The 12,654-nt window shown below is 51.6% G+C and overlaps 1 protein-coding gene across 21 annotated transcripts in view; it reads left to right on the forward strand.

Annotated features, from left to right (window-relative positions):
- The window catches only part of LOC105484804 (neurofascin), a 200,724-nt gene that overhangs the window by 175,048 nt on the left and 13,022 nt on the right, over window positions 1-12,654 (forward strand). For 11 of the 21 annotated variants that reach the window (XM_011746775.3, XM_011746788.3, XM_011746777.3 and 8 more), the window contains 3 exons: window positions 693-923; window positions 4,694-4,810; window positions 6,116-6,268. The exons of 8 other annotated variants lie outside the window; for them this stretch is intronic. In XM_011746775.3, the coding sequence (XP_011745077.2) occupies window positions 693-923; window positions 4,694-4,810; window positions 6,116-6,268 (501 nt within the window). The remainder of the gene's footprint in view (window positions 1-692; window positions 924-4,693; window positions 4,811-6,115; window positions 6,269-12,654) is intronic. 2 more of the 21 variants (XM_011746784.3, XM_011746785.3) reach the window with 2 other exon arrangements.

Raw genomic sequence — 12,654 nt, forward strand, 5'->3', positions numbered from 1 at the left:
TGCAGGAAGGGCCACCATTGAGCAGAGAAGGGAAAGAGAGGGAGGAGAGGCAGAGGAATGACTGAGGAGAGCCAAGACTGGAGGAGGGCAAGGGTAGGCAGAACGCCGTGCAAGGCTTGCCCGCGCAGAGCGGAGACTGTTCCCTCTCTGTCATCAGGTTCGGGTGGCTGTTTGGGCTCACGCAGGCATGACAAAGGGTGATTTTGGAGTGAATGGTTGGGAATGGCAGGCCGCCCTAAGCCTCTGCTGGACAGGGCCCCGCCTCCTGCCCACCTCTAGGCTGGGGCTCCAGGGCTGGATCCAACTGGTGCTGCTTGGGCCTGTGTCTGGGTGGCATCTGGCCAGTGTTTGGCCTAGGGCTCCATGCCATCCCTGGGGTCTGAGCGATTCAGCGCGTGCCCCTTTCCCGTCTCATCCTCGTGCATCCTTGGCTGGGTGCATGCTGGGTGCTTCAAGCCACGCAGACCATGAGAAGAAAATGAAACACACACAGGGCTTCATTCTCTTCCTCTCCCATGGTTGTGTCTTCTGTTGCTGCGACCTGTCTGACCCAGCCCGTTATGCCTGGGGAGGCTCCTGATGACTAAGCCCCATCTCCTCACCGGGCTGCCTGCCTTGCACGCGGGGGCCGTGTGTCCAGGCTGGGCACAGCCAAACCAACCAGACTCGGGTGTTTTACATTTCCCTCTCAGCTCCTCCCACATTGCCCCCGACTACCGTGGGTGCGACGGGCGCTGTGAGCAGTACCGATGCTACTGCCATTGCTGCCACCACCGAAGCCACAACAGTCCCCATCATCCCAACTGTCGCACCTACCACCATCGCCACCACCACCGTCGCCACAACTACTACAGCCACTGCTGCCACCACCACCACGGAGAGTCCTCCCACCACCACCTCCGGGACTAAGATACACGAATCCGGTACTGCGCATCGCCCATGCTCCCCATCCCCTCCTGGCCCGCCTCCCCAGTGGTCTCCAGACGAACCCACAGGCTCCCCCAGCTAGGAGGTGGGGTCTGGGATGGTGTTTACCACCACCTCCTTTTGTGTTTCCTTTGGAAACTCACCCGTGACTAGATGCTCAGTCCCATAGCCTGGAGGTCCAGATCTCCCCCAGCCTGGCCCTGACACACACAAACTCCTTGGGTGGTCCTCCACCACTCAGTACCCCCCATTCTAGCCTCAGATCCCTGTTCCTTAACAGATGGCCAAGCTCCTTGGGCAGGGCCCCCAGGTTCCAGATGTCAGGACTGCCTCCAGCTACATGTCAGGCAGTCAGCTCAGGGCCGAGCACTCTGGAAGGAAGACTGTGTGAGGAGGGGAAAAGGACCAGCCACTGCATGACTGGCCTGAGGGAGTTTCCTGCCCTGGCCACATCTGCATCTGGCCTAGAGGCTGAGCAGCAGGGAGTGGCTGTGCCAGGCAGCTCTGTTCCCAGAACCCCTGGTCCTTCCTTGCCTCTCCTCCCACAAGGAACACTTAACAGACTTTTCTTTTACAAAGTCAGAGCTTCCAGGAAACTGTATTGCCAAGGAGTCCCTTAATGCCCACTCACGTTCCCCAAGCCCTCAAATGCAGGCATGGAGGGAAAATTACGGGCATTCTCAGGGCCCCTGGTAAGAATCGATCCCAGGGCTGGTATACTGAGCCAGGAGAATGCACTGTTCCTGTATCATGCAACTAGGCCAGGAAGCTCTGTTCTTCCAGTTCGGGGAGACCCCAGGGGAATTCAGCGATGCTTCCAAGCACTGAGCATCAGTCTTTTATTACCAACAAGGGGAAGGTTTGTAGCTTCCTGAGCCCACAGGCCAGCTCTAAAATCAGTGTGAGGCAGCCAGCAGGGCTGGCAGGAAGCATCCAGAACTCTTCTGCCACAGTTGTAGAATTGTAGGCCCCAGTGGGCACCCCTTTGTCTCCTGGGCAAGTCCTTTACCTTCCAAGGCCTCCCTTCTCCCATCCTGCTCCACTTTTCTCGGCCTCTTGAATGAGGATGGAGGCTTAATAGACATGAGAGGATTTTGTTTTTAGCTCAATGACATGGAGTTAAGTGAGCTGTCAGGGCAGATGAGAGGCACAGCTGCCGTGAGCTCCTGAGACCCTGAAAATGCTGGTTTGCTTGACAGGTGCCATCTAGAAGTTAACAGGCACTTTAGGAAAAAGTTGGCTGAGGAGGAACCTGCTGGGGTATTAGAAGCTGCCACCAGCGGGTTGGTGACTGATGTCCTTTGGGGCCACGGCGAGGCATCTTTTTCATTGAAGTGGGGCTCTTTGTCCTACAAGTGCTTTGAGTTTGGAGAAAAGATGAATCAAAAATGAAGAAAGGAAGTGGCTCTTGCTCCCCAGCAAAGAGTTACTTGCCTTCTGAAATATAGGCCTTGTTGCCACGTAGGACCAGCCCCCGCAGCACTCCTCAAGTTCTGTGAGACACTGCAGAGGACCTGGCCATGGCCTTGATCTTATCTAGACCTTGGGAACACTCCTCAACCATCCTCACCTCCTTAATGTAGCAGAATGGCTGTCTAGGACTTTAAAAATGAATGTTTACCTTTTTCGTGCCTTACATCTTGGGAAAACATGTTTCATAAGTTTACTCTTCTCAGGGTGAAATAGACCTTTTTATTTGTCCTTAGCCTGTCTTTTTCAGATTTCAAGGGAGATTCCCTAATTCTTACATTCCAGGAGTCAGTGAGACAATCCATGCTTCCCCTCCCTGACCCTTTTTGTGTTTCTAGGTGTTGATATCTCACATGCTTGGTCCTTCTCTTTGAACTTTTTAGTGCTTCCAGGTCATGATCCTGATCTCTCTGTGGCAATGCCTTCCTCCAGCTCCCACTTCTAAATCATCTTGGCTTCCCATTGCCTAGCCTTTTCTAAAAGAACCCCAATCTTCATTGCCTTTAAAACAGCCAGATTTGAGTCAATTTCATATTGGTGGCCAAACTATTTAAACACAAATTCTCTAGCTATTTACAGGGCTTAGAGCTGAGGAGAAGGAAACTCAAGTCCCCAAATCATGACTAATCACAATTCATTCTCACCAGCAAGAGCCATGAAATTCTAAGGAGCTAGAATTTGGGATGGCTTCAAGCGGCCAGTACAATTGAAGCATCTGGCTGACAGGCAAGGAAGCCTACCTTCTGCCCTCCCCATGGTGCCATCAATGGAATCACTTTCTTGGCCCCTCACTTAATATGAATCATATCCACCTGGGGCAACCAACGCCTGGCAAGGTTGTAGTGCAGAAGGCACCTCTTTGAAGTGAAAACCAGGAGATCTTTTATCACTTCCCCAGCCCTGCAGGCTCAGTCACATGTCAAATAGATAATGAATAAATGCATCACCAATGTACTCTATTCATTTATTTTTGACAAGTGAGTTGGTGACAGTGCCCCCTTGCATGCTAATAAAATATACAGGAGCCACACTTGTAAAGTCTTTGAAATACAAGGCTTCATGTGAGTACTCCACTATTAAATCTTTGCTGGAAAATGGGGTAACCAGACTGCTGGGACTCTTGAAAAATGATCACGTTTGAAGATTAGTGCCCTTCTCCTGTACACAGGCTATGGTTTCAGACAGCACCATGGCTTTGATAAAGTGGCTCCCAGCTCATAAGAACTTGATAATTAATGTCCTCTGTGTTGCATAGAGATCAGGCATCAAAAACTTGGTGGTGCTGAGAAGCCAACAGAACAGGATTCTTTGGTATCTGGACCACTGAGGGCTGGTTGTCAAGGAGTTATCTTCTCTTGGTCCCACCTAGTTCACGCGAGGGAGAGGAAGCGTTCACACTGCCTTTCTCAGGCCCCTGAGATTCTAGGCTTTAGACAATCTGAGGCTGTTAGACACATCAGTCAGGCTCTCTCTGACCAAGAACAACCCAAGAGGCTCCCTAGACCAGCCTCACCTGTCTGGATCACCATTCTCCTCCAGCTTCAAAAGTACATCCTTCCTGCAAATTTCATCAAGACTCTTGGCTCTTAAAGATAACCCTCTCCTTCCTGCAGCACTTCTCTGCTTGAAGGGCAGGGGGCTGGCACACATCTCCTCTGTGTGGCCTCCTGCTCCTGGACACACGGCCTTTTTCCTGGGCCCTTTCCTTACACTGTTGACATGACAAGGGATCTGAAAAGGGAATAAGTCCAGGTTAGAGCCTCAAATGGCACAGATCAAAACCCACTCTTTCTACAAAAATTAGCCGGGTGTGGTGGCGGGCGCCTGTAATCTCAGCTACTTGGGAGGCTGAGGCAGGAGAATCGCTTGAACCTGGGAGGTGGAGGTTGCAGTGAGTCGAAATCACGCCACTGTACTCCAGCTTGGGCAACAGAACAATACTCCGTCTCAAAAAACAAAAAACAAAAACAAAAAAAAAACACTCTTTCATTTCTAACCCTACCTATGTGGACACAGTCAGTTTCCAGCTCTCCCTCAGAAGTCCTCCCGACTGCACCTGCTTGTCCCTGGACAGTGACCTCTGGCCTGGCCACCAAGGCTGCAGCTTGGAGCTCTGTCAGGCCCTGTGCACAGCCATTTCTGACTCTCCCCTTTCCTAGATGACTGTGTGTACGTGTGTGCGTGCGCGAGCGTGGGCATGTGCGTGCATGCACACGCTTGTGTGTATGTGTGTGTCTCCATGTCTCTGGTGCCGCTCCCTCCTCATCACTAACTCCTCTTCTAACCCGTCCACCAGCCCCCGATGAGCAGTCCATATGGAACGTCACGGTGCTCCCCAACAGTAAATGGGCCAACATCACCTGGAAGCACAATTTCGGGCCCGGAACTGACTTTGTGGTTGAGTACATCGACAGTAAGCATTGCTGTGCGGGGTGGTGGTGGCGGCAGCGGCGTCGGCAGCAGCGGCGGGTAGCGGTAGATGCCATTAAAGAGATCCTGTGAACTCCCCCAGGCTCAGAGAGGCCTCTTAGCCTGGCTTAATTATGGCTTAATGAAATCGATATGCACTCAGGCAGCAGAGAGGTGGGAGGAACAGACTCAAGGAGAAGGAAGGGGGCTTCTCAAGCCATTAGTGGAAGTCTAGGGTTGCATGTCTGTGGAGGACCTGTGTAAAGGGGTCCTTCATTCATTTCCTGCCCAGGATGAGGGTTCTGAATAGCCCCCAAATGAGCCAAATCTCTGCATTGATCTCCTTAATTCAGGCTCCACTAGACAGGGTGGGCCAGTTCACAGACTTGGGCTACAACCCTGCTTTGCTCCAAAAGGAATGCCAGCGGCCCCTAGTCAGAGCCACAGACCAGAGCCATTTGTCCCAGCTGGTGGCTTGAGCTGAGTTGCTCACCCTTTACTGGAGCTTGGGACCAAGGGTACAGATTCGATTGACTGCAGAGTGTGGCCCCTGAGTGAAGGACCCTGTGGGTCAAACCCACCATCCTGGCCTCTTTAGTATGTGCTCTAAACAATTAAGCCAACTAACCCAGCCAGCCAATCCACCTGGGATAGCCTACCCAAAGAGCTCTCAGGAGAGAGCAAAGCTGACTTAGTTCTCTCTGGTTGGAGGAGGAGTTCACATCCACGGCACCTGGACTCCATAGTTTGGTCCATACTTTTGTCCATACTTTTTCAGCCTCCTACCACCCCTATTCACCCTACAGCATACATGCACAGGCACACGCTTTTCCTGATGTGGGAATTCACCACATGGTAAGAAATGAGAGGTGAAGCTAGGAATGAGAGCCAAGAGTCAGAGTCCCAGCTCATCTTGTTTTCATGAGGGATGCTAACTGGCTTTCTGGCCCTCACCAGCCAGATCCATGTGAAAAGTCAATCGCTTCTAGGGCAACAGAGCATCTGCTGACAAGCTAAGAGTGTAAGGAAGTAGGTTATAATATGTCTAGTGTGAAGACTGGTGAGGAAAGAGAACTTCAGGAGAAGGAACGGTGTCCCCAGCTGAAGGGCTGTTTAAAAGAGTTAGTATTGCATGGACAGGCCTGGGGAAGCTGCCTGGAAACCTCCCGGTCTGTACGATGGACTGGACCCGCGGTTCTCTGGTCCCTTCCCCCACACTTTCTACCTTTGACAGGTGACCAGGACCTAAGCACTGGCTCTCCAGCTCCTGGTGCCTGGCTCTAGGCTGATTGAGGTTTCTGTTCCCCAGGCAACCATACGAAAAAAACTGTCCCAGTTAAGGCCCAGGCTCAGCCTATACAGCTGACAGACCTCTATCCCGGGATGACATACACGTTGCGGGTTTATTCCCGGGACAACGAGGGCATCAGCAGTACCGTCATCACCTTTATGACCAGTACAGGTGAGAGGGGACCTGGCCTGGCCATCCCCTGCGAGCATGGGGCATTTCATTCTCATCCTCAGCTTCCTGCTTGCCTCTCTCCTCGGAAAGAAGACTCATCCCCACCCCATTCCCCACCTTGCATGGCGTGTCTCAGCTCTTATTATGCATCAGCTGAAGGCTCTCAGGAAGCCTAGAGGAGCCCAGTGTGCATGCGTGGTAGACAGGAAACAGTGATTGTGGCCCGGTGGGGTCAGAAGGAAACAAAGGGTTGTTTAACGACAACAGAGAACACTTAGCCCCCTGCTCTGCCTGGTGTGTGTGCACATTTGGTCATTGTCTGTGGGTCTGCAGGCTGCAGGAGAGTAGTGCAACCTGGCCTGTGTGCACATGGGCTGGCTCCCTTCATGCAGGATCAGGGGATAGGGCCATCACAGGGCCTTGATCTAGAAGTCGCTCCAGGAGATCAGTGCATTTGTTACTCCCTTGCCACCATCATCTATTGTTAAAAATTTCAAAGTGAGTGACACAGCTTGTTTGGGGCTTTGTTTTTGTCCCAAGTTTGTCTTGGCCTAAAAGTGGGCAACTTTTTGGCATGCAGGGAGAGGGGAAGAAGCTCTCCAGAACTGGAATGGTTCTGGCTCTATAGTGGCTTCAGCTGTGGATGAAGAAACGTCTTCCTTGTGCCAAATGAACAGGCCAACTGGGGCTCAGCAAAGGGCACAAGGTTCAGCAATCTCTGTGCTGGTAGGGGTAGCTGGCAGTCCGGATACTTACAGGGCACTCTCTGGTCTGTGTGTGTGTAGCTTTAAACTCAGCCGAGCAGGCTGCCAAGTGGCCTGTATGCTAAGCCCCGGGGCTAAGGGTAAGGGTAGGGAAAGAGATTAAGAGAGAAAAGGATCAGTACCTTGCCCCCAAGGGATATCCTAATCAGATGCGGGTCATTAGATACACAGGATAGGGGAGGGGAAAAAACACAGTGATTTATATGAACTTCTGAATGTTGACTTAAATATTCATTACTCCTCCTGCACCTGGCCTGGCGAGGCTGATCCTGGTAGCTTGCATCTCGGGAGTCCCTGCCCATCTGTGTAAACGTCTCACCCAACCCCTTCTTTCCTAGTCCCTCCTGGTCTGGCATCCTGTCTTCCTCCTTGTGTCTCTGCCTGTCCTGCGCATTTGCATGCCATCAAGGCTCAGAGGGTCTGAGAGTCAGGCTCCCTGATTGAGGCTAGCCAGGCCGACTCAGGCAGGATGTCTGAGTGAGTGGCCAGCCTGTCCTGTAACAAGGGGAGCCAGGACAGGCAACTGGACAGTGGACCGAGCAGAGCAAGTGGCTGGACTCTGTGTAGCTCAGATGAGGTCCCAAGCTGTTGCTCACTGGTATGTGCATTTGATTTTGCTTCATTACATACTTGAGTCCAGCACAGCAGCAAAAAGCAAAGATGATATTTGAAAATAGGGTTCCATCCTAGGGAAGACTGCCAAAACCAGGACAGCCTGCTTTGAGAGTTTGACTTCTCCAGATGCTAAGCCCTAGGGCTGTGGGTGAGGGTTCAGGCCCTGCCCTCAGGGATGTCCTAATCTGATTTGGGGTATTAAGCACACCATAGAAAACCGATTGATACCGGGTATGCTTCTGAACCTAAATACTTGTTTCTCTTTTCCTGTGCTTGGTGGACAGGCTCATTTTGATAGCTTGCTTTACAGTGATGAAACAATCAGCCCTGGCAAGTCTTCCCAGGCTCCTCCCAGCGAGAGCTGGAGTGGGCAGGTTGATGAGCCCAGCTCTGAGTACATATCGTCCACTTCTCTCACAGGCTGACTGGAAATTACTGTCTGCAGACCACATAGGGAAAGGAAATATTTTCACTTTCTGAAGTCTGTGAGTGTGTGTCCATATCCTTCAAAAATACACATTGTCTTTCCTGTGGATGGACTCCAGAGCCAAGTCCATGCAACCCACAGATCCCTGTGTTTCATTAAAGCAAGAACTCATGAGCATCTCTGGGCCCTGACCACTGGTCGTTTAGACAACCACAGGCTGTCACTTTAGTCAGCAGACTTGAATGCACTATAGCAGTTCAGGAAGGAAATGGAAGGAAACCACTGGAAAGGCTGACAGCCTCTCTGACCCTCACCAAAAAATCCCAATGGGAAGTTAATCACCTCCTTCAAGTGTTTGAAGCCAAAGAGACCTGAGGGGCTACAAACACATAACCCTGGACTCCAAGAGGCCCATCAGCCCTTCTGTACTGGGTGCGGGATTGGGAAAGGCGGGAGGATGGCGGATGCTGAGAGTGGGCCAGCAGTCAGATAGCAGCCTGCCTCGGACCTCAGGAGAACAGGGAGCAGGGCCTCAGGGGACCTGAATGCAGTCAGCCTCTGCTGTGTTTGGAAGAAGCATCTCCGGTCGACCAGGATGGGGCAAGGTGTGGAGAGGTGTCAAACGGTGCTTAAGTGAGAACAGCCAAGCCAAACTGTATTTGGGGAAAAATCTATCTCCGTTATATTTGTTCATCTATCCCTATTTCTAGGACATAATTCTTCTGCAGACTTTGAGTGACTGGCCTTTCTTCCCTGGCCAAACCCAATTCCTCTCAGTTAGAATTAGGAGTCATGAGAGCTGTCTGCTTTGCAGGTGTATTGCCCGTTTCTGAGTGGGTGTTGCAGGGGGAGGTGTGGAAGGCACACAAAACATGTCTTCTAGTCCAGTGTAAGAGGTGTGTGGCCTGGACGAGAGGATGCTCTTCTGGCTCTGGTCAGTTACAGCTGAGAGTGGCGAGTGTAAACGCACCCTGGTCTTTGCACACTGATATTACTGGATCCGTTAGGAATCTTGAAACAAGTTTAACAGACCCATTGAGTATGGTGTTGACAGTCAAATATAATTGCTCTGAGGACTTGCTAAAATGCCTTCCTCTCGGAGTCCAGGTCATGGGGTCCCATTATAAGTGTGATCATTATGTCCTCAATTTCTTTTGGTCCTTGAGAAACTAAATCACTTTGATGGGATGTGGTCGAACCCACCTTATCCCAGATCCCACTTGATTGTGAACAGCCTTCTGTGTCCAAACTTCACAGGAAATTCTTTGGCCTTTTCAGTAAAGATGGAAGGTAACATTTGAACTTCACCTGGTACATCAGGAATGAAAAGCCGTATTTGCTTCCTAATTGCTCATGTGGCCCCTTTCTCCTGGAATGATGACTTTCTTTCCCAAGAGGAAGGAAGTCTTGTGGAGAGAGCTGTCAGGTGCATCAGAACAAGCACTAGGAAGATGGTGGTGCAACTAGGCCTTGGTGACTAGGTCGTTGCAGACACACAAACCAACCTCCTTGCAAAAGGTGGGTACAACTATCCAAACACATGTGGAAGTAATTCCTTCATCCCAGTGCCCAGGTCCCGCACATGGGCAAGCCAGTATCCCTATGACCCCTAGCTAATATCAGGGGAAAAACCTAAATCAGTATGCCAGGTTAACTGTATTATAGTAAGATTAAATTGACCCATTAATCAATAAATAGTCACTGACTACTTGTTATGTGACCAGCATTGTGCCAAGTACTACGAGGCTAAAAGAGATCCCCCATTCTCAAGACTTTAATAGTATAATTGGAAACCAGGACCCAGGAAATAGAACAATTAAATGTTCCACTGCATGGAGCAGCTGAGGGTGAAATCGGAGTTCGGAGATGGTATGAGTTGGAGCAAGGGGAGATTCAGGGAGGAGGGGTAGAGTGTGCAAAGGTGGCAGTGAGCTAGGAGGGCGACAGCCTGGGCTTTCTTGGGCAGGAGGGGCAGGATGCACGGAAAGGAGACTGGCGCTCCTGGAAGGCCAGGCTCAGAAGCTGAGCCCACACAGTGGGGAGTAAGGAAAGGTGGCATCATTGGAAGTCTCCTAGGAAGGTGGTAACAGGATGTCTCATTGTATCCACAGGAACTGACAGGCACACATGAGGGGACCCCTGGAATAGAATGGAACAGTGAGGGGAATATGGGAGGCGTTTTGGAAGATGTGGCAGCTCTTAGAGATGGGCACAGTGGTGAGGCCTCTGGCAGCAGCAGGAGAGCTGGGAGAACCAAGGCAGGGGGCAGGAAGATGCAGGTTGAATTTTAAGCACACACATCCAAGGAGAGCTGGAGGAGGAGGCTTACGGTTGTGGAGGTGGCTGGAGGGATGATGGGGATGAATAAACGATCATTGGTGATGATAAGAGTCAAGGAGGTGGAGATCAGCCTGGGAGAGGCCCACTCAGTGGTAACAGCTGAAACGCTAAGAACAGAGGGGCTTAAAGTCAGCTTGCTGGGGGTGCAGAGGAGTTGGCAGGAACTGGAGGGGGCGGAAGAGTATAGAGTGTACCAATAAGAGGGCAGCATGTGAACTGGAGCTGAAAATTCTGGTAAGTTCCTCAAGGGTTTTTGTTTTAAGACACAGGAACACTTAGGACTTTGAGACCAGCCTATGCAACATAGCAAGATCCTGTCTTTACTAAAAATAAAAAAAATTAGCTAAGCGTGGTGACATGCACTTGTAGTCCCAGCTACTTGGGAGGCTGAGATAGGAGGATCACTTAAGCCCAGGAGATTGTGGTTGCAATGAGCTATGATAACACCACTGCACTACAGCCTGGGCAACAGAGTGAGGCCCTGTCTCAAAAAGAGAAGAGAAGAGGAGGGAAGGGGAGGGGAGAGCAGGGAAGGGGAGGAGAAGGGGAGAGAGTTGTAGGGGAAGAGAAAAAAGAAAAGGAGGGAGTGAGGGAGGGAGGGAGGGAAGGAAGGAAGGAAGGAAGGAAGGAAGGAAGGAAGGAAAGAAGGAAGGAAGAAAGGAAGGAAGGATTAAATAGATAATGACAGATCTATATATATTAAATGGTTATAAATGCTATGAAATAGAGATAGTGGCTGGGTGGGAGTTGGGGAAAGGGACTTCGTTTAAACTGGGAAGGTTCAGGAGGACCTCTCTGAGGAGGTACCAGTTGCCAAGGCAGCCATTAGAAGAAAAAGCAGCAGATGCCAAGGCCCTGCACTAGAATGAGAGCGGCCAGCATGGCTGGGGTATAAAGCATGAGGACAGGGTGGTGGGAGGTAGGACTAGAGAGACGGCCAGGGCCTGCTCTGATGGAGTCTGACAGCTCAGGATAAGGAATGAAGAGTTTTCTTCAATAACAGTGAGAAGCTTTGGAGGGTTAAAGCAAGAAAGTGATTCAGTCCTACGTGGGGGATTGGAAAGATCACTCTGACACTGTGGCGGGGGCCTGCTGGGAGCAGGAGTGGAAGCAGGGATGGGACTGTTCTCTGCAGCCTACCTACATCATGGTACTCACAAGCCTTGTTCTCACAGGCCTCTCCTGCTTTGCAGCCTGGGGCTGCCCTGGGCAACCAGAGTGCAGAGGACACTTGTTCATCAGTCTTCACCCTGTATTGAGAACTTTCTTGGTGCAATGCCATTGCCTGGGCACTGGGAAGCCTGTAAAAATAGTTTCTGCCCCCAAGAGGAGCAAAGGGTGGGCTTGCACCCAGATAATGTCCCCACAAGTGGCATGTGCTGAAGACCTGGGGGCGCACGTGCTGTGGCCCTCATGCTGTTCCCCGTGCTCCTAGAAGGAGGCTCAGTGCCTTGGCGCCAGCTCCATGGTTCTTGGGGTGCCTGCTGTTGTGTGCCTCTCCCCAGGTGTCTGTGGGCTGGCTGGTTCCAGGGTTACTTTGGGTGTATTAAGTTCCTTTGATCCTTCCCTTCTGTCACAGAGTCTCACGTTCTGTGACAGGCTGCATTTCAAGAGGGGTCGCTTTTGTTCTCCAGCCAGTAGAAGGGAGAAGGGCGAGTTGGTACTGACCACACCCCCCTCCCGAACCCAAACCCAGCCATTGGGCCATCAAGGACACCCTCAGATGACTCCTGAGCACCTGTTCTTCAGGGCCTCCTGCAGGCCTTTCAAATCACAAAGGGATCTGCCCACTTTGAAACAGGTCTCCACATATGCTGGGCATGGACAGAGAGGGACTCACTGTCACAGGGGTTGGAGGAGGGGGCACATCAGCTTGTCACAGACCATCGGGGGGTCACCCTGTGTGGAGTAGTCTGGAAGTGTCATGGAGTGAGCAGAAGGCACAGCCCCAGCCCCACGTCGCTGCTGGCCTGGCTAGGGGTGCCCACACCAGGATTGCCTTTGCTGTCAGGAAGCACATGATCCACTAGAGAGATGTGAAAAGACAGGGCATCCTGGGCCTCCACTTGGTCCAGTCCCCACCCTCAGGAAGGCTGGATGGCTTCAGAGCCATGCTGGTGGGCAGGGATGCTGCTATGCGCCTGTGCAGGCCTGCGAAGGTGTTCTCATAGCGGGTTTTTGCAACATGGCCATGGCCTACACTCCCTGAGGGTAGCTTGCCGGCTCCCATTTCTCCACCC

This window comes from Macaca nemestrina, chromosome 1 (genome assembly GCF_043159975.1).
Source record: "Macaca nemestrina isolate mMacNem1 chromosome 1, mMacNem.hap1, whole genome shotgun sequence".
Lineage (NCBI taxonomy): Eukaryota > Metazoa > Chordata > Mammalia > Primates > Cercopithecidae > Macaca > Macaca nemestrina.